The 27,153-nt window shown below is 45.7% G+C and overlaps 2 protein-coding genes across 8 annotated transcripts in view; one reads left to right on the top strand and one right to left on the bottom strand.

Moving 5' to 3' along the window:
* Sik2 (salt inducible kinase 2) overlaps positions 1-15,873 on the top strand; it is a 106,101-nt gene extending 90,228 nt beyond the window's left edge. For 2 of the 6 annotated variants that reach the window (XM_041638529.1, XM_041638526.1), the window contains exons 10-16: positions 5,529-5,757; positions 6,510-6,794; positions 6,927-7,090; positions 7,929-8,039; positions 8,647-8,738; positions 9,482-10,090; positions 12,024-15,873. In XM_041638529.1, coding sequence (XP_041494463.1) covers positions 5,529-5,757; positions 6,510-6,794; positions 6,927-7,090; positions 7,929-8,039; positions 8,647-8,738; positions 9,482-10,090; positions 12,024-12,111 — 1,578 coding nt within the window. In that variant the 3' untranslated portion in view covers positions 12,112-15,873. Of the gene's footprint in view, positions 1-5,528; positions 5,758-6,509; positions 6,795-6,926; positions 7,091-7,928; positions 8,040-8,646; positions 8,739-9,481; positions 10,091-11,400 lie in introns of all 6 variants that reach the window. The other 4 variants (XR_005973085.1, XR_005973084.1, XM_041638527.1 and 1 more) reach the window with 4 other exon arrangements.
* Positions 12,724-27,153, bottom strand: part of Ppp2r1b (protein phosphatase 2 scaffold subunit Abeta) — a 35,312-nt gene continuing 20,882 nt past the window's right edge. The window contains exons 14-16 of one of the 2 annotated variants that reach the window (XM_041638530.1): positions 26,301-26,392; positions 22,146-22,271; positions 12,724-12,833 (exon numbers count right to left, since the gene is read on the bottom strand). In XM_041638530.1, the coding sequence (XP_041494464.1) occupies positions 12,802-12,833; positions 22,146-22,271; positions 26,301-26,392 (250 nt within the window). In that variant the 3' untranslated portion in view covers positions 12,724-12,801. Of the gene's footprint in view, positions 12,834-22,145; positions 22,272-24,130; positions 25,838-26,300; positions 26,393-27,153 lie in introns of those variants that run through there. The other variant, XM_041638531.1, reaches the window with a different exon arrangement.

Below are 27,153 nucleotides of genomic sequence, written 5' to 3'. Positions count from 1 at the left end.
TAGGCTCATTTCTTTCTAGTTTTTTAACTTACCCTGTTTCTCTTCATCAACATTTTGTCTCGGGGCTTTTTATCTTTTTCTTTCTTTCTATATGGCTTATTTTCCTGCTTCTCAAGTCTGACTGGCAGCTGCTTGGCTTCTGACCCTGTGCGTGTTCCTCTCTTTCTCCCTCATTTCTCTTCTCTTCCCTCTTTTTCTACTTAAGGCTAGAGATCTCCTCTTATTTATTCTTCCTGCCCACCAACCCCATCTATCCCTTTTCTGCCTAGCTATTAGCCAATCAGCTTTTTATTAGGCCAATCAGATGCCTTTGGCAGGCAAGGTGAAACAAATGCAACACATATTTACATAATTAAACAAATGCAGCATAAACAAATGTAACACACTTTCACATAGTCAAGGTAATATTCTGTGGTTGGAGGCTGCTCGTTTGTTCCCTGCCACCCAGACCCAAAATAATCACACAGAAACTATATTAATTAAAACACTGCTTGGCCAATCATCACTTAGGCATATTGTTAGCTAGCTCTCATATCTTAAATTAACCCATTTCTATTAATCTGTGCATCACCATGAGGTTGTGGTCTACCGGCAAGGTTCCATCAAGTTCCCATGGGCATTGTTCTCCTTTGACGGCTACATGGCATCTCTCTGACTCCACCTACTTTCTCCAGCATTTAGTTTAGTTTTAAACCTAGCTCTGTTCTGCCCTGCTGTAGGCCCAAGTAGCTTCTTTATTCATTAACCAATAAATTCATAAATTGAATAAATTCATTAGCCACAGTAAAAACAAATGTAACACTGATGTAGGAGGGTCTTCTATCTATCTGTTGTTTCATTGGTTAATTAATAAAGAAAACTGCTTGGTCTGATAGGTTAGAACATAGGTGGGTGGAGTAAACAGAACTGAGTGCTAGGAAGAAGGCAATGAGGCAGACGCTATAGCTCTCCTCTCCAAGATGGACGTAGGTTAAGATCCTTCCCGGTAAGCCACCACCTCGTGGTGCAACACAGATTATTAGAAATGGGTTAATCAAGATGTGAGAATTAGCCAGTAAGAGGCTAGAGCTAATGGGCCAAGCAGTGTTTAAAAGAATACAGTTTCCGTGTAATTATTTTGGGTAAAGCTAGCCAGGTGGCAGAACGCAGCCCCCCCCTCCCTTATCACTACATAACACATCTTAGCTTGGTTAACCTAATATTCTATAGCAAAACACCTCTTGTTGAACACAGTTATTTCCTTTATCTTGCAGCCTTAAATAGGTTGATGGTAGTTAATTTTAGGTCCAAATCTGTAACTACTCTGCCCTGTTACTTAAGTACACATTTCTTTTGTTTGTTTGTTTGTTTGTTTTGACAAAGTTATTTATTTATTTATTTATTTATTTATTAAAGATTTCTGTCTCTTCCCCACCATCTCCTCCCATTTCCCTCCCCCTCCCCCAATCAAGTCCCACTCCCTAGTCAGCCCAAAGAGCAATCAGGGTTCCCTGCCCTGTGGGAAGTCCAAGGACCACCCACCTCCATCCAGGTCTAGTAAGGTGAGCATCCAAACTGCCTAGGCTCCCACAAAGCCAGTACGTGGGGCACCGGACAGAAATCTCAAGGTCCAAATCAGGAGCAGAAGGAGAGAGAGCACGAGCAAGGAACTCAGGACCGCGAGGGGTGCACCCACGCACTGAGACAATGGGGATGTTCTATCGGGAACTCACCAAGGCCAACTGGCCTAGGTCTGAAAAAGCATGGGATAAAACCGGACTCGCTGATCATAGCGGACAATGAGGACTGCTGAGAACTTAATTACACATTTCTAAGCCAAGTGTTAGTGCACATATAGCCAGGACTTAGTAGAATGGGGCAAGAGAACAGAAGTACAGAGGCACTTGGAGCTCTATAGCAAAGCACCAGCTTTAAAAAGAATTTTCTGGCATTGTAATTCCTTTCTTTCCTTCTTCACCTGTTTAATTTGACTCAAGTCAGGGGGGAGAAAGTGTTGTAACGTTATTCTTGTGCTTTGTTATTGAAAAGCACTCCCCTTTGTTTAAAAAAAATATCAACAAAGTGTACTGAGCTGTAAAGGAACTATTATTTTTTTTCTGAATTATATTAGCTGATTCTCCCAACAACTTTACAACTATTTTACAAATGAAAAAAAAAAACAAAAAAGAGCTTAATTGGAGCCTAAGCAACTGACTTGCAAGTGAGGAAGCTTAGCACCTGCTCAGCATGTGCCCCATTTGCCAGGCACATGGAATGCAATGGAATAAGGTCTGTTTCTCTCTTCCAACTCACTGGCTTATATTATGCTTGGTGCACTGTATGGACCTGCTCACCTGCCCATGAAATACCATAAGCTGCATAGCTTAAACAACAGAAATTTTGTTTCTCATAGTTCTGGATGCCAGAGGGCAAGATAGAGTTAGTTCCAGCTGTTTCTGTTTCTAAAGAAGTCTCCCTCCTGTTTTTAGACAGTCACCTTCTCACTCTGTCTTGAGACATCACACAGCCTCTCCTGTGTGTCAAGGGGTAACTGAGAACAAACTCTCTGATGTTTTTTCTTTTTCACTTTTTTTTTTTTTTTTTTTGGAGACAGGATCTCACTGTGAAGCCAAGGCTGGCCTCAGACACTTAACCCTCTTGCCTTAGCCTCCTGAGTGCTGGGATTATAGGTATGTTCCACCATACCTGGCTTTGTTTGTTTGTGCCCTTTCTTATTTTATTTTTTTAAATGTGTTTTATTTTGAATTGTGGGTATGTGTCTGTGGGTATGTACATGTGAGTGTTGGTGCCCACAGAGGCGAGAGGTATCAAATTCCCTAGCGCTGGAGTTACAGGTGGTTGTGAGCATCTTAAGTGCCAGGAAGCAAACTTGGATCATCACAGTATGCATCTTAGCTGCTGATCTTTCTCTCTGGCCCTCAATGTGCCTTTTCTTACAGAGATGCTAATCCTATTGGGCCAGGGCTTTGCTCACTTACAGGCCCCATCTCCAAATATAGTCACCTTGGGAATTAAGGTCAACATACCAATTTAGAAAGGCAGGTTCAAAGGCTTTCTGAGTCAGTGCTGGGGCCTCTGAGAGCTTTGACTGCTGTATGTATATCATCTATTGCAAATGAAGTCTCTGGAAAAGAAAGGGTTAGAAACTATACATTTTGCCCACATCTTGAAATTCTCTCATTTAATCTGTCTACAGTATTTCTAGAGCATAAATTCTTATTTGTAGCAGCTATGTCATTTATGTAGATTAACCCATCATTTTAGTCATACATCCTTGTAGACTGTCTTAGTATATGGGTGAGGGGCTTTGAAGTTTGAGTTCTGCACCATTCTTGCTCTCAGGAAGATGATGAAATACACTAAAGAGGAAAACTTATCTGGGTTATTTTACAGTCAAGTCCCTGGGTAAATTAGCATGGTTGCTGTCCTGGTTAGTTTTTTTGTCAACTTGACACAAGGTCAAGTCATTTGGTAAGAGGGAACCTCAGTTGAGAAATGCCCACACCAGATTGACCTTTGGAACATTTTCTTATTAATGATTGATGGAGGAAAGCCCAGCTCACTGGAGGCAGTCCCACCCGGGGTTGGTGAACTTGGATGTTATAAGAAAGTAGGCTGAGCACGCCATGGGAGAAAACCAGCAAGCAACATTCCACTGTGGCTTCTTTTTGAGTTCCTGCCTTCAGGTTCCTACTCTGGCTTCCCTCAGTGGACCATGCCCTGGGATATATAAGCCAAATAAATCCTTTCCTCCCAAGATATTTTTGGTCATGTTTTATCACAGTAATAAAAATTCTAGCTAAGTATAATGGTCAGCTACTTCAGGAAACCTACTCATGGCCAGAGATGCTTACCCATAACTGTCCCCAGATGAAAAGTCTTCAGTGAAAAACCCAGCCATTGTTTTATATCTGGAAGAGACTTTATTCAGGCATATTTCCTCTTCTGGTTTAGATGAGATAATAAGGTTATATGGTGACAGTTTACAAATTCATAGGAAGCTGGCTTGTTTGACTAAGTCAGGAAAAGGTAACATCTATGCTGAGGGAAAGAAAGAGCTTGCTTACACCACGGGAGGTGAGAAGTGCATTTGACAAAGGCTGCACATGTAAGGGTGCTGAGTAGATAATTGCTTTAAAAGGTCTTGAGAGCCTTAGCAAGCTGACAGTGGACTGCTAAGGAGTCTAGAGTACGAGTTGTTGGTCATTCTTTCCTGTAAGAAAACTATTAAATATAAAAGATACACGTATCTGGCCTGGGCCAAGAAGAGAATGACAGCTGCTGGCCATATTTCAGAATTCCTGCTTTCTGTACCATGAGAAGATTGGTGTGATCTGGGGAGAAAGCATCAGCTACCTTACCAGCATGAAAGCTCTCGCCTCAGATGCTTGTGGAATCAGCTCCTCCAAGCAAACAAAGCTCTGAGTCACCCTACTCCCTCTCCATAAAAAGGACCTTGCAGTGCCTTCTGCAACTGCCGTAAGAGGAAAGCCTCCTGTGCCTGGCATAGGGCAGTTCCACGTCACTTCTCACATATATGAGCTGCCTCTGCCTCAGTGGAAACAATAGTTCTACCCAGTGGGTTCCAATTGAAAGTACCACAGAGAACTGACTCCTTTGCGGGCTGCTCCTGAGCAGCTATTCATAGGAGAAAGCGGATTGATTTCCACAGGGGAATAGTTAAAGTAATGAGGTAAATAATTGCCGGCTCTTTGGGGCTTTTACCAGCCAGAACTTGAAACCACAACTCCCCTTTGTCTGCTGTTTTGCTGGCCATTAGGTGGTTTGCTTGGCAACTGTGGGAAGGCAGTGTGCTCATTCAGGATCTGTGCCGAGCTCTCCCTATGGGATAGGCCCGTAGATGGTGTGTGAACTGCTAGTGGGTGAGGATTCCGTGCGCTGGGGCTTATTAACCTCTGCTGGAATTAGGAGCCGTGAGTCATTTGTTATTCTATAATGGAAGGTCTTGGCTGTTTGCCATTTGAATTTTTTCAGTCTTTTTTGTGGTATCTGTCTGTCTACAAAAAATTCTTACTTTCCATTCCTTAGGCACATTTGAATCAATTTAAAAACAAAATATCAAATAGATCAGTACTTAAGGTATGAACATAAAAGTATACCCAGAATCAGTATGTTTTGTGGTTGAGAATTAGAATGTCAGTGACTATTCTCTCAGCTATGAGACATTTGCTCTAGAAGTGAAAAGGAGCTCATCTTCCTCTTCTGTTTTCCTTATTTAAAAAATAATAATAACTGGTAAGCCTTAAGCCAGCACATTCTATTCATCTATAAGCCACTGGAAAAGTGGTTATTGTAACAGTGATGACTCAGAGTAACCTGGTGGCAGTGCCAGTCTGGGTCTCTGCGCATTGTAGTTGACTTGCCTTCATTTCTTATGGCTGTGCTGCCATTGCAAGTAAATGCAATTTTACTTTATTTCTCATTTGCCTTAATTAAGTCTTGGACTATTTTTCTGTTGTGGGTGTTCCTCAGCAGAGCAGCAACTGAGTTTCCTCTCACACTGACAGGTGAATGGCTGTCTGCTTGACCCTGTGCCGCCTGTCCTGGTGAGAAAGGGATGCCAGTCGCTGCCCAGCAATATGATGGAGACCTCCATTGATGAAGGCTTGGAGACAGAAGGAGAGGTTGAGGAAGACCCCAGTCAGGCCTTTGAAGCTTTCCAGGCCACGCGGAGTGGGCAGCGACGGCACACTCTGTCAGAAGTGACTAACCAATTGGTTGTCATGCCCGGGGCAGGTATGGTATCCACCAAGTTAAACCCTTACAGCATCATTTCATACTTCATGCATTAAGAAATAGCAGCCAGCCGGATGGTGGTAGCACACACCTTTAATCCCAGCACTCAGGAGGCAGAAGCAGGGGGATCTCTATGAGTTCAAGGCCAGCCTTATCTACAAGAGCTAGTTCCAGGAGAGGCTCCAAAGTGACAGAGAAACCCTGTCTTGAAAGGAAAAAAAAAAGAAAAGAAAGAAAGAAATAGTGGTCATGCTCACCAAGTTCTGAATTTCATCCATAGTCCCTTCCTTTACAGAGCAGATGCCATGGACTGTGGATCAGGTCTACTCAGCAGCTGATAGAAATTAAAAGGCAATGTCTCTGAGTTGACAGTGTACTTATGGCTCTCTTCAAGGCCAAGATCTTATAACTATAGTTTCCATAGGGTTTTCCTCACCAAATTTGAAGATGGTTAAACTAACCAGTAAAAGCATTCTGGAAAGATGGAGGATGGTTTTGGTGCTGGACTGGTCTTGAGCATGTTAGGCAGCTCTTCTGCCCCTGAGTTACACTTAGGATTACCAGCCCTGACAGGAATTTTTGTTTTAGGTGAGTTTTCTGTTTTCTAAACTTGTGAGTACTTCAGTCGTCTTGCCCATCCTGAAAGATTGCAGCTGTCAAGACTAGAGTCTGCCATTTTGTCTTGCTATTTGTCAGTGTGTTTAAAGAAGTTCTATCGGTTTAGGTAGTATCTGTTTTACTTTTTTCTACAGGGAAAATTTTCTCTATGAGTGACAACCCCTCCCTTGACAGTGTGGACTCTGAGTACGATATGGGGTCTGCCCAGAGAGACCTGAACTTCCTGGAAGACAGCCCTTCCCTGAAGGACATCATGTTAGCTAACCAGTCTTCACCCCGCATGGCATCTCCTTTCATAAGCCTCAGACCTACCAACCCAGCCATGCAGGCCCTGAGCTCTCAGAAACGTGAGGTCCACAATCGGTCCCCCGTGAGCTTCCGAGAAGGCCGCAGGGCATCAGACACTTCCCTTACCCAAGGTAAGTTCTTTCTTTTCTGGCTTTGAAAACTTGAACCAGAGATATGGAAGAAGGTTGTTGTCTTGCTGGTGTGAATGTATAACTAAAAGGCTTATTTTGCTTTGTAAACTGTTTGATGTTTGTACCTTGCAGGAATTGTAGCATTTAGACAACATCTTCAGAATCTTGCTAGAACCAAAGGAATTATGGAGTTGAACAAAGTACAGTTGCTCTATGAACAAATAGGATCAGAGGCAGACCCTAACTTAGCATCAGCTGCTCCTCAGCTTCAAGACCTCTCGAGCAATTGTCCTCAGGTGAGTGTCCAGGCTCTTCCGAGCGCCACACTTGTCCTACAGATGTGTGGTTTTTCAGTTAGAGAGTATCCTCCTAGACCTAACTAAGCTAGCTTTATGGGAAATCCCAAGGTCTCAGAGATTTTCATGCTGCTCCCAGATGCTCAGCACCAGACAGAGGCCTATAGACTCAATGTGGTTTGGGTTCAGAAAGCAGGCAGATTATATATGGACGACTCATTCTCCCTTCACCACACACACACACACTGATGATGATGATGAACATAAGCCAGTTGAGAAGCTTCTTGCCACTACTTTTAATGTGAAATCACTATTAAATATGAAGATTAGTCACATTAAAAATACAACAAATGAGGCTGGAGAGATGGCTCAGTAGTTAAGAGCATTGCCTTCTCTTCCAAAGGACCTGAGTTCAATTCCCGGCAACCACATGGTAGCTCACAACCATCTGTAATGAGATCTGGTGCCCTCTTCTGGCCTGCAGACATACACACAGACAGAATATTGTATACATAATAAAAATACAACAAATGTTGCTATTATTTGAGCCAATGTAAAGTGCATCAAAGATAGTATCATCTTCTGGGCTCACATGTAGATAAGCACCTTCTTATGATACCAGGCAGTACTTCTGTTCTAATCTAATACTCACTAGGTAATAGTTGTTAACTTTGTATAGATTCTCTGAAAGTGGCCTTCAAGCTACTAGTTAGGTAAAAGCTTTGGGGTATTAGGTCATGTGGAGCCCAGATTCCACTAGTCATTTGCAAAGGTGCTTAAACTATAAACTAAGACTTCCTCACATAGAAATTGAAATGTCCACTGCCTTGATCCTTAGGAGGAAGTCTCTCAGCAGCAGGAAAGTGTCTCTACACTCTCTGCCAGCATGCATCCTCAACTTTCTCCACAGCAGAGCTTGGAAACCCAGTACCTTCAGCATCGACTCCAGGTGGGCTCCTTCATGCTCTAGGTTTATCTCACTTTGTCACAGAAACCTGGTTTGCATTATTTAAGGTGACTGCTTTATCCCTTATAGGCAAGTAGATTTAACCCTACATAAGTAGTTTCTAGAAACATGTTCAGACTTAGCTTTATGTCCTGTGCTGGCAGTAGGAAAGGATATACCACTGAATGCTAGAAAAGAGAGACCTGGCTTGTTTCTAATTCTATATTTGTGAATAATAAGATGGGATCTCTAATATACAAAATGCTAACAAGGCTGTCTACATTGGTGCATGAAGATCCTAAGAAATGGTACAACATAGATCCCATTCAGAATGAGTCACTCTGCAGGCACTAGGTTTCTCATTGTTCTCCATGAACTTCCTTGTCCTGGAGGAATTGCAGAAGTAGGAAACAACTAGGCTAGCACTAGATGCCAAGGTCTGCTGACCTGGTGCTCTTCCAGGGTCTTAGTGCACAGTGCAGTGCCTTCACTCTGGATTCTGGAGGCCACATCTGGATTTACCATCCAGACAAGCATCCAAAGGATACACATGAGCTGCATTCAACTGACAGCATATGGTTAAGCTCTTGTTGCTTTTCTGATCTTCCAGAAGCCCAGTCTTCTGCCAAAGGCCCAGAATACTTGTCCAATATATTGTAAAGAACCACCTCGGAGCCTGGAACAGCAGCTACAGGAACATAGGTAAGGAAGTCTTTGGCTAATAAAGTCAGTTGTTTTCATACCATCCTGGAGAATGGTATATTGTCCTTTTCCTTCTAGTTGCTTCTCCTAGGACCATGCACTGGCACGTGGTCATTTTCTGTTCAGACATGGTGTTAATGAGGCTGTTGAGAATCCTAGAGTATAAGCCTGTCAGACTACGGTGACCCCCTATGTACTTTGCCATTTGTATTTATCTGGGATATGATCAGTCCTAAGATTTCAGAAGCAGTGACCTAAAGCAGTTGGTTACGCTGATGAGGCTTTCCCCTTGGTGGTGTTCGTGCCTGCTGGCCCCACCAGTAGAAGCTGCTTGGCTAAGATAAAATTGCCCTAATCATCACCCCACCTACTCACAGAAGCCAAGATGTTACCTTTTTTTGAGCAATCTCATGAGTAATTGGCCTCTCTAGAGCAAGAAACTTGAGAGAAAATGCATCAGTGCTCACTTGAGAGGAGTCAGTCAAATAGGGGCAAATGCACAGTAGTGAATTCTTACTCTGAGTGGAAAAGAGATGAGGGTGTCGCATGTGATGGAGCATGCCTGGAATTCCTAGCACTAGGTCAGGAAGATCACAAATTTGAGGTCAGCCTGAACTATATAGAAGATTCTCAGAAATAAAACAGAAAAGAAAGGGAAAGAGAAGTTAATGCCTGGTATTGAATTTACATTGAAATTACGTTCACTTGAGATGTAAAATGCTTTTTCGGTGTTACCAATTTAGGCTCCAACAGAAGCGACTCTTCCTCCAGAAGCAGTCTCAGCTACAAGCGTATTTTAATCAGATGCAGATAGCCGAGAGCTCCTACCCTCGACCAAATCAGCAGCTGGCTCTTCCCCATCAGGAGACTTCACCGCCATCCCAGCAGCCCCCACCATTCAGCCTGACCCAACCCCTGAGCCCAGTCCTCGAGCCCTCTTCTGAGCAGATGCAATTTAGCCCTTTCCTCAGCCAATACCCAGAGATGCAGTTGCAGCCCCTGCCCTCCACACCCAGCCCCCGGGCTCCACATCCCTTACCCTCACAATTGCAGCAGCCACCCCCACCGCCTCCTCCTCCTCCACCTCAGCAGCCAGGAGCTGCTCCAACCCCCTTACAGTTCTCCTATCAGACTTGCGAGCTGCCAAGCACCACCTCCTCTGCACCAGACTACCCTGCTCCCTGTCACTATCCTGTGGATGGAGCCCAGCAGAGCAACCTCACAGGCGCGGACTGTCCCAGGAACTCAGGACTTCAGGAGACCCCATCTAGCTATGACCCGCTGGCCCTCTCTGAGCTCCCTGGACTCTTTGATTGTGAAATGCTAGAAGCTGTGGATCCACAACACAATGGGTATGTCCTGGTGAATTAATCTCAGCACAGAAAGGAAGGTGGCTCTAGTGAAGGCAGGCTGTTTATCTTTTTATTCCAGCCCTTTAAAGCTTATTTTTTTCCCTTTTCCCTGGTAGGAAAAAAATCAAGTTCCCAACTGGAATCAGGGTGTGACTGGGGTAGATGTTCCTCCTGGCTCTGCCCCACCACAAGATTGTGGCAAGGGCTGAAGCACATGCCCTTCTATAAAGTGGAACACACTCTCAGGGGGCTACCAAGAAATGTTTGTATAAAATGACAACATACAGACCTAGGTTTTACACCCAATTTATTTCCAAGGAAAGCCTTGGTAAAAGCAGTAAAAATGTGTATGGTGCATATACACACATAGGGTAAAGGAATAGGCAGCACATTTCACTAAAGCCAAGCAATAGCAAAGTACTTCAAGGCATGCCAAGAGTACATCATGAGATCTGATGCACAGGGAAGAAAAGAGAGTTGTGCATTGTTGTAAAATCCTAAGTTCTTAGCTGTTGATGCAAGATGTCGCAGAATAGTGGAGCCTGAGGTGTTTCGGGGACACTAAGCTGACACTGACCCCCTGAAACCTGCAGTCATCTCTCTGGGAGCACGTGATAATGCCTTTTCAAAAGTGCCCCTGGGTGGCCAAGTATTAAAGTGCTCAGGACTCCAAAGCTCTCACCTGTAGAGACAACAGGAGACCTGTCACAGTAGAGACTAAAGCAGAATCCAGAAAGCATCAGGAACTCAGACCCGAGCTGGGAAGCCAGGCTCTTCCTGCACAGCCTCCTGTCTGCTACCCTGTAGTAACCCCTCTGGCTCTCCGCTCTGTGTTGTTAGGAGCTTATGGAGCTTTGCATAATTGGACAGTTTTGTGTAGTTTAGATGTCTTTTTAAGGACACACATAAAAGGAACTTTTATGTCCTGTGTGAAGCAGCAGTGCTGTGCCTTCCCCAGCCTCATCAGACTTTTTTTTCTATAGAAACCAAGTTTTCCATTCATGTCCTTGGTTAATCCAAAGTCACTTCAGTTTGCTTTCCACCATGTGGGAATCAAAAGTCTTAATTTCCTTAAGGTTTTGATTTGTGTGAAATGTTCAAGTGTTATAGTAATATTCAAAGAACCACAGATGTGTTAGCCATTTACTAGAAAAGCTTAACCTTTTAATTCACTCATCAAAAGAACTGAAAAATAGATGCTATCGCTAGTCGACTAGATAGCAAGAAGTAATTAGTAATGTCATTTGCACAGTCATCCAGGTGTTCCAAACTCGGTATTATTTATAAAAATTATAATTTCTATTCTTTAGAGTGGCTTGTCCTATCAGCAGATGAATGCACTAAGCACAAAGCGTCTTCCTTAAAGCACAAGAAGAGAGCTACTACACTGATGCTGCATCTAGAAACACCTATAAGTTGCCTTTCCTCTCTGTAGTAAGTGTCCAGGCAGGCAAGGGAAGACTAGGCATGGGAAGTCTCCGGAGAGCCATCCTGGTCACCAGCCCAACCCCTGCCAGTGGTGGAGATTCAAGCATCTTTGAGGCTGGCCAGAGACTGTAGTTGTTGGGTCCCCACTGGTGCCAGGCTGCTTTGCAAATGCGCTCTGCTTAGAATTGGGCTGTGGGTGTCAGCAGGAATGGATAGCAGGAGGGACTGTCATTTTTGTGATTTAATAACTGAAAATCCAGTAAGGATAAATTGTGTTTCTTTTATTGATTCTGTTCCTCCTCATGCTTAAGATTGATGATTTTGTGAGATAAAGAACATCATTTCATTGGAGAGATCATTTCATTAAGATCTCTAATACGTTTTAAAGCTTTGCAGAATAAGCCAGCTATAAAACGGGGCTTGATTTGTTTAGACTGGAGGAGGATGTTTTCCCAAAATATACTGCAGAAGCGCTGTAATATTGACAAATGAAAATGCCTTCCAGATTGAAAATGGGGGCCGCTCATTTCAGGACTGCAGGAACAGCACCGCTACAGATTGGCATAAACCCCTGCCCCCCAACAGGGCTGTGAGCTGCTTAGCCCAGGAGACCTAGCAGCTATGGCAGGACAGTTAGGCGACAGATGAGGGGCTGCGGAGAGGCTGACAGAAGGTTAAAGGCTGCAGAGAGAAGCCGGGAGCACCCATCAACAGCCAGCCTGTTAGGCGCTGACACACAGAGTGGAGGTGAGGACAGACGCCTGGCGAAGAACACGAACCCTCCTGCTGGATCTCCCGTAAGCTCCCGTGTGCTCCTCTCACTCTTTTCCAGTGGAAGTCCCTAACTCCATGGCTACCTTTACTTCCTGAGACGGAAGCCGGTGAGAGCTTGGTCACTCGTCTGATTGCTTCTGTTGTTGTCCCCTAACTAGTGACCATGGAAGCTTCTAAGCCATTTCTCCTCACAAGTACTAAAGTAACACTAAGAAGGCTTAGGCCCACTCTTGCTGAGAGGCAGCTTTGAAATACTGACATGCTCGCCTGTCAATTCACATCAGCAGTGTGTACACTACTGTATAGTAACCCTTAGCTTTGTTATCTTGTAAACCAGCCTCTCCAAAGAGACTGGTGATTCAAACATGAGGTAAAATTTTCATTTGGCAAAAGTGCAATATGTGTGGTACTTTTTTATTTCTGTTTATGGTCTTTTGTTATCCAGGTGTCACTCTCTGCTTTGGGGGAAATGCATTAGTTCTGCAGTCTCCAGTTGGGCAAGTGTGTCTCTAGTATTTACATGCAACTGACATGCTGGTCCCTGTAAGGCAAACAGAGGGTGTTAATGCAACAGGAAGATGACAGGTTGTGGGGTCCCACTCCTCTGTTCCCGGGGGCTGCCTGACCAGTGCCAGCCCTCACTGTGCTATGACTTGGCCTATCTGAACTGCCACCTTTAGAACAAAGACAGGGACAGTTCTGTGTTCACAACCCTCCAGAATCTACCCAGTGGGAGATACTGAGGACCCAGGAAAAGCCTCTGGGACTGATGGGAGGTATGAGAGCTAATCTGAGCAAAGCCCTTTCTTTCACTTGGCGTCCTCGGAAAAAGAAAGCCAGGGTCCCTCTGTCTCAGAAATCAAGATCAGAAGTGTTTAAACCCTGTCCTGGTATCGGGGAGGTAGGACTTCAACCTTTGCCTGCCATACCCCCTCCTAACTCCTGCATTGTTACAGGGCCTCTACCCCATACCTCCAGTACAACCCAACCAGTGGAGAGACACCCTCTGCCCTGCCCCAGAACTCTAATAACTAGGGCACTCAGCAAGGACTTATGGCAGGCCTCTCTACCTGTCCCCCAGGAGCCATTATACCTAAGGCAGAGAAACTAGAACTAGGGGAAAGGGTGTGTTCTCAGCTGGAAAATGACAAAGTGAGAAGCCAGAAACTGAAGGAGCCCAGAAAGTAGCAGTTTCTAGGCCAGATGATCAAGGGTCCCAAGTGTGTGTGCCAGCAGCTCAGAGCATGGGGACCCAGTGGGCTCGCCTCCTTCTATGGGATTCCCTAGAATCTAAACAAGCCTGCTTCTTAAATATATGAGGAGCAGAGTTTTCAGTGCTCTGGATTACACTTTTACACATCAGCAGTGAGTTAAGCTCTCTGTTGGTTTAAAGAAATTCATAGTCCAGGTGACATTTTCACTGCCTCCTCCTTTAGAGACAATATACAGTGTCATTTGATGACACCGATCCCAGTGGGCCTGTGCCGGGGCTGACCTTTGCTGCGTTTGTAACCCTAAGCTGGGCTGCCTCTACTGCCTCCTCGGAAGCCACCCGAGCCGCTCCGTCTCTCTGTGCCTAGACATCACAGGTAAAAACTGGAGAACAGGTAGTAAGTTGGAGTCATTGCCCAGGCAGGGATCTTTTATCATTTTGTTGCTTCTGGAAATTTTTTACAGAACTTACCTTCAAATTGATTTGTGGAAGACAAGAGCAGCAACATCTACCTGTTTCAACACTGGACAAAACCATACTCCAAAACTTAAGACGCATACACCAAGAGTAGGGAGGAGAGAGAGGTCTTCCATGGGTGGGGTCCCAGAGAAGTGAGCCTCCATGGCTTTTCCACCTGCCCTCAGTGGCAAATGGAATGAGACAGCGACCCTGCAAGGGTCCTTTTGGTCCTAAAGTCTCTACCCTCACAACAGCTTCTCCCTTATCTGTGTAGCCATGTCTGCCCAGTTAGTTCTGGAAGACTTCCAGCCTTCCTGGTTGCACTACATCTTACGTGCACGTTATATGTGACTGCATGGGTTGACCAACAGCGTAACCAAGGGTGGTTCTTGCAGGTCCTGCCCTCTCACCTTGCCTGTTCATTTTCACAACAACGGACCAAGCACTTTCACAAGTCCTCACAGTCCTCACTCCAGTTCTGTGGAATTAGCTAGAGAACTACGGTCCGCAGTTACCACAGCTGAGGGAAGCAAAGCTCTCAAAGGATACATGACTTAGCACGTGACAGTGCAGCGACGAGCACCTTCTGTGCTGGAGCCCTGTCCTACAGCCCCCCCCCCTTTGGTAGCACATCATTTCATAGTACACAGCTATATAAACAAAGCTCTGTCCAGACGCTGCACCCTCCATTTGACAGCTGCCTGGCTTTAAGTGCCCAATGCAGTTATCCAGGTGACTGCACTTAGGCAAGGAGGGGGAGACAGACACCAGAGATTGGCCATCTTGCTGTCCAATAAATTGCAGAAGTTTAGGCTTAAATTGAGGTTGTTTGCTTATTCAAAGTTATGTAAGCCGGTGCTTTTTCTTTTCAGTACATATGGGAAAGACAAACTCCTCCCTGATTGCCAAAGGGCTTCCTTAGTCGACAGAGTCAATCCCAGAGAAAATGGCTGCCCAGAGAATTGTGAGCTCAACCTTTATCCTAATGGGATGGCACACAGAACCTACCTTCTTTCCTCCCTTCCTTCCTTTTTTCTTTCTTTTTTTTTTAATAATCTTTTGAAATGGGGTCTCACTATGTAGTTATGACTATCCTAGGATGTCCTGGTTTACTGTGTAGACCAGGCTGGCCTCGAACTCACAGAGATCAGCCTCCATGAGCCCAGCACATTTCTTTACAATTAAGTTCTGCCAAGTAGGAAGGCTTATTAAACACTTTCAGGATTACAGAATGGTAATGGGCTTTGATGATAGAATGCTGGGTCTTTTCAGAACCAAAATGGGTGAGTAGGGGTAGCTTTAATAATAGAGACACAGACAACATCCAGGTGGGTGCAGCGATGTCACATTACCAAGTGCAGATAAAACTGATGCCTGCCCACCCAGGATTTGCTCAGTCAAGGAAATTCATGCGGTTGAACATCCCCACTACCCGTGGTTTAAAAAAAAAAATCTGCCTCTACCAGAATCTGTGAAGGAGAAAGCAGCAGGGAAAGGGGAGGTTGGCTTGCCTCTGGGGACTGCAGTTTAAGAAGAGTGGTGGAGATTATTTGCACTTTGTAGAAAGGAAGGGAGTGGTCTTGCTGGATTCAGCTTGGTAGTTGAGTTACTTTCGATAAACTTAATCTGATTGTAGTCATTTTTTTTTCTGTGTGCTTTTTAATTTCTAAAAAAAAAAATGTTGACTTCGATAGCTTTGGTATTTTGAGTGCAAATTCTAATAGCTCCAATGTGGAAAATCAAAGTGTAACCTGCCACTCAGTGTTAGAAAATTGCCTAAAATGCAGTTTAATAAATGATCTTTGTACCAAATGGTAATTTAAATGGAGTAATTTTCTGCAAAGAAAATGTACTGTCTTTATGTTTCCAACCCTCCTGAACTAAAATAAAAACACCTTGTTTTCTAAAAGCCTGGTGATGTGAATGTTAGGCTAATGAGATTACAGGCAGATCTCACCTCACTGAGTACTGGGTAGTTTTCAAACTGTGGAAGGTGGCTGTGTTCTCTGAGCTCCGGTGCTCATTTCACACTACAGAAAGGACAGTGGATAATATGTTCTCATTGACGTCAGCAGGGTAAATAATACCTCGCCCCGAATTGCCTGAGTACACGATAGCCACTCCAGATCGCTGATGGAAACACTGCTAACCACAGCCTGCATACAGACAGGGCCCCACTGGGCTTGGTTAATGCTCCTTGATGTTAGTCTCAGGACAAAGCTCATCGCTGCAGGTAGTCTGCAGGAGGAACAAAGCCAAGCACAACGTGCTCTTGTTCAGCTTCCCCAGAACAAGTCATGGAAGTAAGGTTCTCTAAACTGCCAGGAAGGCCAGCAAAGAAAACTGCTACTTACTGACAGTGTCACCTCCTCTCTGGGTCTGTGAAACGGACACACACACATCTTTTAAGATACAATATGCAACCCTTTGCCCTCAAGGTTTTGAAGAATTCCTTTGCCAAGCTGCTTTCATATGTTCTAGACTCATGAGGCCAGACCCCAAGTGAAAGGGCAGGATTAAATCCTGTTCTCTGGCAGTGAGTGCAGCTGAGATTTGGTTTCCATTGCTTAAGCCATCCCCTTGGGCCAGTATTCTACAGAACTGGAACAGCTCAAACTGAGGCAAGCCTGGTGGCTATGAGGGTGGATATAGGGTGGCTATGAGGGTGGATATAGGGTGGATATAGGGTGGCTATGAGGGTGGATATAGGGTGGATATAGGGTGGCTATGAGGGTGGATATAGGGTGTATATAGGGTGGCTATGAGGGTGGATATAGGGTGTATATAGGGTGGCTATGAGGGTGGATATAGGGTGTATATAGGGTGGCTATGAGGGTGGATATAGGGCTGGAAGCACAGAACCCTCACGGCACATGCACAGCTGTTCTACCTTCAAACAGCTCTTCCCCTTGGAGGAGAATCTACTACAAGGTTTAATTTTCTTTGTCACTTTCAGTGACTGTTTTGCAAACTTGATCACTACATCACTGCAGTGTTGTCATAGGCAAGCACCCGGGCCTCCCCTGAGTCTAAGGACACCTTCATTTCCATGACAAGCCCTATGAAGAGCCACAAAGAATAGGCCATACCCTGTGGCCTCTGCTTGGCCAACTCAGAGACACAACAGGCCAGCAGTAATCACGTTTCCAAAACTGCCAGTCATCCTGTGGCCAGGTAGGAACGAACAAGCTTCATTCTTGAGAGCGGCCCTCTCCTTTGTTCTCCATGCCTTCAATTGTGGATTCAGTCCTCTGATATACAGAGAAATCTTTGGACTCTTCCCCAGAAGCCTCACCGACAGAGACACTCAGCCTCTAGGAGGACGATGGATCCAGTATCTAGAGGTTCACTGGGCCGCTGGCAAAACCCTTTACTCTGTACCTTCTAGAGTTAAAGATTCTGACAATGACACTCCTGTCTAAGGGGTGCTCACACCTCCCACTGGATTCAGGAAAGAAGCGCCAATCCAGCCTGCAGTTCTCAGGGGCAAGGCTGGGCTTTGTGCGCTAAAGTTATTTTTCAATTTTGGTATGATTATTATATAGCTTTTTTTAGTGTATGAAATACCAGCTTTAATTATGATGTCTTCACACCTATCTATGGATATGTATGTTCTTTGCTCATTCCTCCCATCCCTCTCATAACATATGGACCATTTCATGAACTTGCATGTAGGAGCCATGCTAATCTCCCTATACTGTTCCAGTGTTTATCAAATGTGCTGCCTGCAAGCACTGTGCACTTAATCTTGAGTGCTACGTGGACACATAGGAAATCACACAGACCATAGTTATTCCACCGTGGGCTCATTAAAGCATGGCTCCATCCTTTCACTTTGGCTCCAACCAGGCATTTAAGACTGAACAGCTCTTGAGCAATGATTTCTGTACATAGATTACTTTAGGCAATGTCCAGTAAGAGGAATTAGAGACGGGTCTTGAACTGGAGTAGATGCCCCTTCACTTCAAACATGGAACTGTCATCAACGACATGCCCGCCACCATCCGGGCACAAAGCCTGAGACCACAAGTCACTGAGGCAGAACCTGAGGGGGAGGCAGGAGTCTGAATTCCCCTGCATCTATAGTCACAGGGCCAGGAGACACCGCCCCCTCCCTTTACGCGTGTATCTATTGGGCTTTCCTCAGGATTGCTGGGCCGGTTGGCAATGAGGGAGTAAACAAGCAAACACTTAAGTGGAGGAGCAACAACTTTGCAGACAAGCAGACTGCCCTGGAGTCAGTCCCCAACACTGGCTGGGCAGATATTTCAGAAAATGAGGCAGTTGGGTGTTGAAGCTCTTGATGTGCTGAGTCACTCCCTCCACAGAGAGGCGTCTTACTCCATTTTCCTCCTCCTCATTCCCCAAAGATGGAATAATGAAACCTGAGTTGCCCAAGAAAAGGCCTGACTGAGAACCCTGACCCCGAGGCTGCCCACCAAGCTCAGCTGAACTAAGAGGATGACAACAGCCTTTCCACAAAGCATGCCGTCCACAGGACCCAGTGCACAGTCTTGCTGTGTCTAGCCTGAGACCCACTCTGTCTTAGGTCACTACAGAAACCCAAAGTTTAGTCATCAAAGTGAGAGCCGGAGGACAGGCAGGCAGTTGGAAGGGTCCCAGGAAATGAAGGGCCAGTACAAAGCAAGGCTTAGGAAACAGAGGCTGGCTCCCCAGCCCCATCCAGAGGGTAGCCAGACAGGCGCTGCAGGAGGGTGCTACCACCCCTTACTGCAGAGACAACATAGGAGGCAGCAAAAACTCTGGACTGTCTTTAACCCCCAGGCCTGCCACTAACCTTCAGATCACTGTAAGGGCTCATTGTCCCCAACTGTGATAGGAACATGGCCTGACTCCACACTGCCCTCTAATAAAACATTACAGTTCTACTAACTGCCCTGACAGCCTGTCACAATGCTCACTCTGCACGACACTGCGGTACGAAATGGTGATGCAGTTGCCTGTGAAGTCTCTCCTCACTGACTGAAGGGTGGTTACCTGTTCTGACAAACTAGCCCCGGAATTTCTGAACTTTTGGTAATGAGTTCTGGGTAGCACTAGTCATGAGTACCACAGTGTAAGACCATCCAGAAGAATGTGATGGTTCATCTTGACTGGATTTGGAACCACCTAGGAGACACCCTGGGTCTATCTGCGAGGACATTTGCAGAAATGTTTAACTCTGGAAGGAAGAACCATCCTAAATGTGGGCAACTTTACCATAGGCTAGTGCCCTGGACCGAATAAAAAGGAAAGACAAGGAAGGCAGCAGAGTATCAGCAGCCATCTGATCCGACTGCAGACATGTGACACACTGCCTTACCCACCACGGACTGTCCCCTCAAGCTGTGAGCCAGTCTACACCCTCGTGTTGTCTTGTCACAGGAACAAAGGTCAGTGACACACACATCCCATCTAGACAGCCTTTGCCTCCCCAGCTTTGAAGTTAATTAAACTCGTGGATGGAGAGGGCTAGAAGGCCTGGAGGAGTCTTTGCACAGACAGCTCCTCGGTCCTCAGGGAGTCACAGGAGACCAGACCCTAGGAGCCTGCTCCAGCTGGCCTGTGACCGATCCATTTACTTCTATACTTCTGACCTATCAGTGGCCTGTAGGATCAAGTTCCTTAGCTGAAGAGCTCTAGGGTGATCAGACATCCTTGGACTTTCATGTACAGCAGTCCTCTGATTGGACTGGGGCCTCATGGAGCCTCCTCTCTCTGGGTTCAAGACTAATCCTCTGACTAAGAAGCTATGCTCATGAGCTCCTGCCCTTCAGACACCCACAGCTGGGCTCCTTGTAGTTGCCCTTAATCCCCAGGCAGCCCTTATGCCCCTCAATCTGAGGAATAAACCAGTTGCCTCGCAGAACAGCCTCGTCTCAGGCCAGCCAGAACATCCTAGGTCACCAGCAAGTCCTGGCTTGGACTCCAGAAGAGACAAATGCCTGAAGACACAAACCAGAGACTGGGTGATAGAAACGGGCAAAACACCCATAAAAACCAGCAGTACAACCAAGGGTAGGGGGAGCCAGGGCCAGCGAAGGTAAGCTCTTAGCTGAGACTCGGAGCAGGGACTGGGTCTGGTCAGCGTCTGTACAGAACAGACTGTCCAGGCAGAGAGAAAAGGAAGAGGAGGGTGGATTGTCAACCCAGTGTCTGCACCCTTCTTTATTTATGAATGTTTCGCTTGATCTCGTCTCCAAACCTGGGCTCAGTGAGGAGACTCAATGTCCCTCACAGCTGCTCCTCCCTGCAACGACAAAACTGACATCACTGTTGTCAGGGAAATGGTGTTTTGATTAAAACCATGTGACAGCTACTTCATGGTTCAATAAACAAATCCACTGTTAACCCTCACCGGCCAGGCCTGACAAGCTCGCCAGCAGCTGTGGTCAGAGCACCCTCCGCCCAGGAGGGAGTGACTAGGCCGACCTGGAGGTAACAGAGCGTGAGAATAGCTCAAGCTGTTCCCTGGCAGGTCCTGCGTGAGAAACACGAGTCAGCAAACACGCAGAAGACCATGCAACTTCAAGAGCCTCTCTCCATGGCACTGAGGCAACACCCTTTTCTTCACGAGGAAGAGCCCTGAGCTGCTCTCTTGCAGCACGCAGGAGGCACAGCCCTAGGACATCAGATGACTCCTTCAGGGCTTTGAGACCAGTCCGGAACTCAGTTCCCAGAGTTCTCAACACCCAGATACTCTCCCCATGAGGACAGTGCAGTGAGCTGGCCAAGCAACATAGAAAGGGGTTAAGAACGATTTCTGGTTTGCAACTGGATGACTTCCTGGATCATTCACTTGGCTGTGGGCCCCTGACATGAAAAACTGCCTGGCAACAGGCAAATCCCTTTCCATTTCACCCCCAGGGCATTTGCTTTAAGTGAAACAAGAGCAAAGAAGGCTCCCTGAGTCACAGAGAAGGGGAATTTTGTGGGTAAAATGAACTGCAGCCTCAGAGAATTAGCACAGCTGGCTTCTAAGATTCCCAACCACCTGAAACGTGTCCATGTAAACATGTACTGCAAGGGAATAATATGCTCAAAGGCTTGTGGAGGTATTACAGTAATGGAGACTCAAGGATTGGCGGCTAGTGCTGTTCTCAGCTGGAGAGCCTTCTTCAGATGGACCAAGTCAGCTGTGGCAGGGGGATGCCTCAAGTGGTCAGGACTCAGCTCAGGTATTCTCCATGAATTCAATGGCAGGGCCAAATGTTCTTGTGTATGTTAAGAAACAACTTAAGGAGTGTGTGGCTTAGGCCCCTAAGAATCACTGTTCTTACTACCCAAGGCAGGTTTCTGCCCTCAATGAAGTTCTGTAAAGTAGACAAAGGGGCATGAAGGGCTGGCACCAGGCATCTGCCAGGGCTCAGGCTGTGGAGGCTTTGTAAGCAGCAGTCAGCCAGCCAGCACTTTGTCCCATCATGCAGCACGCAACAACGCCCCTGGGGCTGACTGAACCAGAGACAGCTGGGCAATTCAGATGGGACAAGTGTGCACAGACACAGAAGAGCGACTGTTCAGAACAGGAGAGATAGCATGGCCTCCACATACAGAAGATGAAAAGTCAGGTGGTTTAAAGTCAATCCTTTTATCAGTGGCAACCACACAATCCACTGGAGTGGTATGAGAGCCCCAGCTTCTTGCAGTCACTGTAACTAGTCTGACATCAGCCACTAACTAGGTAGCCCAGGCATAACTACCCTTCTACCACTGGCCACAGCTGGAACCCCTGGGACTGATGAACCGAAACTCCGCATCCCTTCTCCATGTAATTGTAGACAAAATGGGCTTATAAAACAGCATGGACTCTTGTCTTGAATAGAAATGACTCCCTACCTAAGTAGAACTGGGCCGATAACTTCCCAGCCTGTGTGGAAAGTATGCCAGCTCTTCCAGTCTATCCTTTTGTTGTGTGGGTATCATCTCAGACTGAAGAAGATTCAAAAGACCTTAAACCACAGGAATGATTCTGGACAAGACCACCACTTCAGAGGCAGTGAAACAGAGCAATACTTTAAAATATACTCTCCCAGCCCCTAGAGAGGTTGTCTCTCCAGGACAGTGTGGTGGGAACTGCTTCTCTGCCCACCTTGCCGGGATTCCCTATAGCAGCAGCAAGCTCTACTGGCTACTCTCAGCCCAGAAAGGACAGGGCTCCGGCCCCAAGTTTCAGGCACTTACCTTCCCAGTGTCCTCTGCAGGCACTCGGGGGTCTCAGGAAGACATTCTTGTCCCCCCCAGGGATGCTGGGCTCTTCTTCACTGTCCTTCACAGGAAAATCTAGCTTCCTCAGTGTTTGTGCCACCACTAGAGATACAGACAGCAACCCTGTGACTGTCCCCTCCCAAGCCCACCTGTGCTTCCCAGCCAGGATGCCCTCAGCTGCCCTGGCACCATGATGGCCCAACAGTACACAACGTTCTAGGCAGCTGTGCAGAAAAAGCCAGCCCTCACCAGGACTTTACTTAAGGTGCCTTTTTGCTCAAGAATCACCCCGCTGGATCTAACTGGGGGCTCCCCCACATCTTGGTCATGGGTAGCCTGTAGGACCCTGAATAAACAAAAGATCTCCTTTCAGAACTGATCATAGCAGTTTAAGACGACAGCTCCGAAGAAAGAAATGACTTGGCTTTTCTTCCCAGTAATTAAGCTCTCTTCCTCCTCCAAAAGATTTCCATCTCAACTGAACATGATGTCATTTCCTGGAAACAGCAGGCCCATGGAGGCAAATGAGGAACAGCAAGGCTATTCGAGGTACAGAAGAGGACTGGAGATTTGTGAAGGAATACGAGGGACAAGCAAGATAGAGGCTCTAAGGGGAGGAAGCAGTGAGCAAGGACGGCAGCCACATCACAGATTTATGACGAACACCAGGGTGGCAGGGCCTCCTGTGCACCTGACATTCACGTGGACAGTAAATGACAAAGAACAGCACCTGGGGGTAGGGGTGCCGGGGAGGCTGAGCACATGGCTTGTCTGGCCACCCTGCCCCACATCCCCAGTGTGATGGATCCAGGGACTCTTCTGTAGGGAACACCAGGCTTTCGGCTCAGGGACACAGTGGTGTCAGAAAGACACACTGGTCTTCCGGGGTGTTACACAAGCATCCTGGACACTTAAACAAGACACCTCGGTCAGGCTGTCTCTTGAATAAGGACAAGTCCTCCAGTAAACATACTCCCCACCCCCAGGCCCACATCACCACAGTCAAACTTGGTATTTCCGTGAACTGAAGATTGTCCTTTATTTTGACAAGGCTTCATTCAAAATCACACATTAAGCTGCTTATCCTTATGAAACAGAATCCATCTCTGGGCTCCTATCTCATTGGCAGCACATTACACACACAAGACCTAATATTTTAAGCTCATGATGGGTAAATCCTAAATAATCTGTAGAAGAAAATCACTAAAACTTCACTATTAATGGAGCAATTTTAACTGGCCTAGGATGTATTAGTTAGGCTTCACTTCCCGAAAAACTGCTCTACTGCCCAGATGCAAACAGCAGCAATACGTGTGTAACGCAACCAGACAATTCCAAAAGAATGATTCCTCAAGCCGGGCATAGTGGCATGCTTTTCATCCCAGCACTCAGGAAGCAGAGGCAGGGACAGCCTGGTCTACATAGATAGTTCTAGGACAGCTACAGAGAAAAAAATCCTGAGGCTGGGGACTGGCTTAGGTCAAAGGCTATTACTTCCTAGGAGCAAAGAAAATCTCTATTGTATCCATTACAGAGTGAGACAGTCTCAGTCTGGTGACTCTGTTCAACACATCAGAGGACAGACTTTAGAAATCACTCAGTGAACAGAATTTTAAAAGCACCAATAATATACACGACACTGGTCTAGGCAGCGGTACAACACAAAACAGACCAGGCCAGCATCAAGGAGCTTGTGAAGAAATCAAGTATAAACAGTAGTATGTGAAGAAAATGGCCAGACTACAGCTGAAGAGCAGCTGCTGTGCAGGTACCACAAGAGGAAGTTCACTGTGTACATCAGAAAGAATAGTGAAGCCTCTAACAGCCACCCAAAAACAGACCCTGTATGCTATATGACCTTTATTTGAGAAGACAGGGTTCACTGCCCCCCCCCCCCTTGAACATTCAATAGTCTTTGGCAGAAAGGTAAATGCACAAGGCTGGAGGTAGCAAGACAGGGATGCTTTCCAAGTTTATTCCCAAGTGAGTGTAGCATGTGGCATTTCCAACCAAAATCAAGACAATAATCTTCCAAACATAAAACTCAATAAAAAGGCATATAGCCTGCAGGTGATGCCAAAAAGAAACTATAATGTTTACAGCACAGTAACTTAAGGCACTAAAATGAGAATCTTTTTGCTTAGGAAAATATTCATACCTTCACCCTAAAACACATAAAATGGAAACTTACTACAAAGTAATCCAGCAGTTTAAAATACAGGCACACAATCTCTGAAAGAAATTTTCTGTTCTGTTTTTCTAAGGTATGATAAAAGCATTTACACAAACTTGGTTTTCTGTAACTTATGTTTAATGTACAAAGTTTTGTAGGTATCTTTGGGCCTTCACAAAACAGAGCAGGGCTTATTATATCTAAAAGAGTTTGTAAGTAAAATCAACAATTCAGAAACCAAAATGGAAACAGCAAACTACATGGTGAGGCGCACTGAGAAAACCAGGCTGCAGACGAACCCCATTGACTGAGTCCACTGGAGACAAGGAGTCTGTTGGGTGAGAGACACGTAAATAATCCAGAAGAGTCACCAGAAAAGGTGGGACCCTGTCCGAGCTGCTCACGGAAAGAGGGCGTTCTAACTGGACAGGGTGATGGGCAATCAGCATGCCCACTGATAAGCAGATGTTTCCTAAACAGTGTCAAGTAGCCTTCCATAAACAATTTGCTTCAGCAAACCTTCAGCTTTACCTACTTACTACCTTAAATTTCAGGACAAATTAATGAAGTTTTTAGTGCAAAAGTAAAAAACTGTTCCAGCATCACTGGCACTGAGCAGCAGAACTTCAGTTTGATACTGCACAGTGTAGCAACGGCAAGATGCTAACTAACATCGCTGGAAGCAGAACCAGGGACCAGTGGTTCCTACGCTTACTTGAAACATAAAACTTCACAATGAAACAGTAGAATCATAGTGTAGTGGGAGGCACTAAAGTTCCTTATGAGTTTTGAAGGCAGTCACAGTGCTGAGCCGTTGAAATTGATGCCTTTCAACATCACACATTAGCAGCAAGATAAACCCACTTGAGGCTTCTGCACGACATGATTACAGGCAAAACCAGCAAATGAGAACCAGAACAGCCACACATTAGCCTTCCACATCTCCTTCCATGTCAGTCACTGATGCGGACCACTGTCACCAGAAAGTGGCTCTCACTACAGCCAAGTCTCAGTATCATCTCCCAAGAGGACAACTGTAAGTAAGTTATTCTAAACCATTTACTTTGAACATTGGAATGCTAGAGGCACAGAGACGTGTAAACATAAGAATCACTCCACTTTGTCGGGGTCCAAATCCATCCAGGCTCTGTCTGGAATCTTAAGTGGCTGGGGCCTGACTCAAAAAGGAGGAGGCAGGAGCCTCGATGGTGCAGGAAAAAGCACTGGGGGGACTGGGCGAGGGGTATCAGTGCCTGGTCAGTAGAAGGCTTTAAAGTTATCCCGACAGAGAGAAGAAAACCATTCTCAGTTCATGTTTAGAAAGGATCAAGTCACTGAAATCTGATTTCTTCTAAGTTGTTGCCATTTGCTTGGATGAGATCTTGAAGGTTTCCATGTTTCTCCACCCAGTGTAAGAACACATTGACTAGAGAGCTGTGATAAGAATTTAGTAAAGGCTTTTCCCTCCTGTTCCTCTTTTATGCCAACGCAAGAACTGGAAAATTCCAAACAAAATCATGTTAGTGGTACAGAAAGTTCATGAACGGTTACTATGTGAACATTTAGTATGTAACACTGAGAAAAGCATGAACCTGAGCTCTCACTGTGGCCCTGCACTCTGTCAGGCTGTCTGCAAGTTAAAGACTTATTGAGTCCAAACCAAAACTGCTCCTGCCAGTAAGAATCAGCATCCTACACATAGAACTGAGAAAATGGGTCAAGACATTTCTATTTTAGACAAGGTCTCAAAATGTTGCCCAAACTCCTCTACTCTGACATCCTCCTGTCTCAGGCTCCCAAGCCCAGCAAGAGCAGAGAAATCCCTAACCAAACAGGCCCAGTATAGCAGGTGTTGCCACCCTCTGTCTCCCATCATGCCCGACACCTGCCATTTCCCACTGCTCACAGAGTAGAGGAAAACTCCCACTAACCAGTCTAGCACTAAACAAAATGCATACCACTTATAGCTTCCTGGGCGAAATACTTGACATCCATGTCTTCATCCTGACCTAACTTCTGCAGCACTGGTTTCACTTCCCCCTGCAAGGCACTGAAATTCAGAAGGAACTGTGAAGAGATGACTGGTGGGACAGAGAAGTCCACTATGATACAGTCTGTCATGGAATTTGGAGTTTGGGACCTATGTTAATTTTTTAATTTAAAATGAAAATACTTTTAAATACTGACAAATATGACAAGTTGTAGTGGCATTTCATTTGTATTTTAATAAATAAAGCTTGCCTGAGGATCAGAAAAGTAAAACAGCCGCACTGGCCAGCCTTACAGAACAGGCAGCAATGACACACACCTTTAATCCCAGTAGCCACACTAGGGTGCTAGAGAAACCAGGTGGTAGTGGTGCACGCCCTTAATCCCAGCACTAGAGAGGAATATAAGATGGGAGGAGACAGCTCTCAGTCACAGTTTCATTCTGAGATTCCCAGAGGCAGGATCACCATTTTGGACTGAGGTCGAGGTAAGAGCCAGTGGCTGACTGCTTTGCTTTTTCTGGTCTTCAGGTTGAACCCCAATATCTGTCTCTGAGTTTTTATTAATCATGCTTCAACAAGTATATCAAATAATTTCTAAAGAAGTTCTTGGTGAAATTCGCTTTGGGGCAGTGTTCTATACATACCCAGAACATAAATGTAAACGTCAAATTAGACAGTCTCAAAACTGAGGGCTGAATTCTTTGAATAAGCCCAGATTCTAGGGAAAGAAAGAGGGGGGGGGGAAGGAGGAGTAGGAAGAAGAAGAAGAGGAGGAGGAGGAGAAGAAGAAAAAAGAAGGAGAAGAAGAAGAAAGAAAAAA

The sequence above is a fragment of the Microtus oregoni genome, unplaced genomic scaffold (genome assembly GCF_018167655.1).
Source record: "Microtus oregoni isolate MIOR12 unplaced genomic scaffold, Mior012 000055F_ref0000237, whole genome shotgun sequence".
Classification (NCBI taxonomy): domain Eukaryota; kingdom Metazoa; phylum Chordata; class Mammalia; order Rodentia; family Cricetidae; genus Microtus; species Microtus oregoni.
This window is presented reverse-complemented; position numbering and strand designations above follow the sequence as displayed.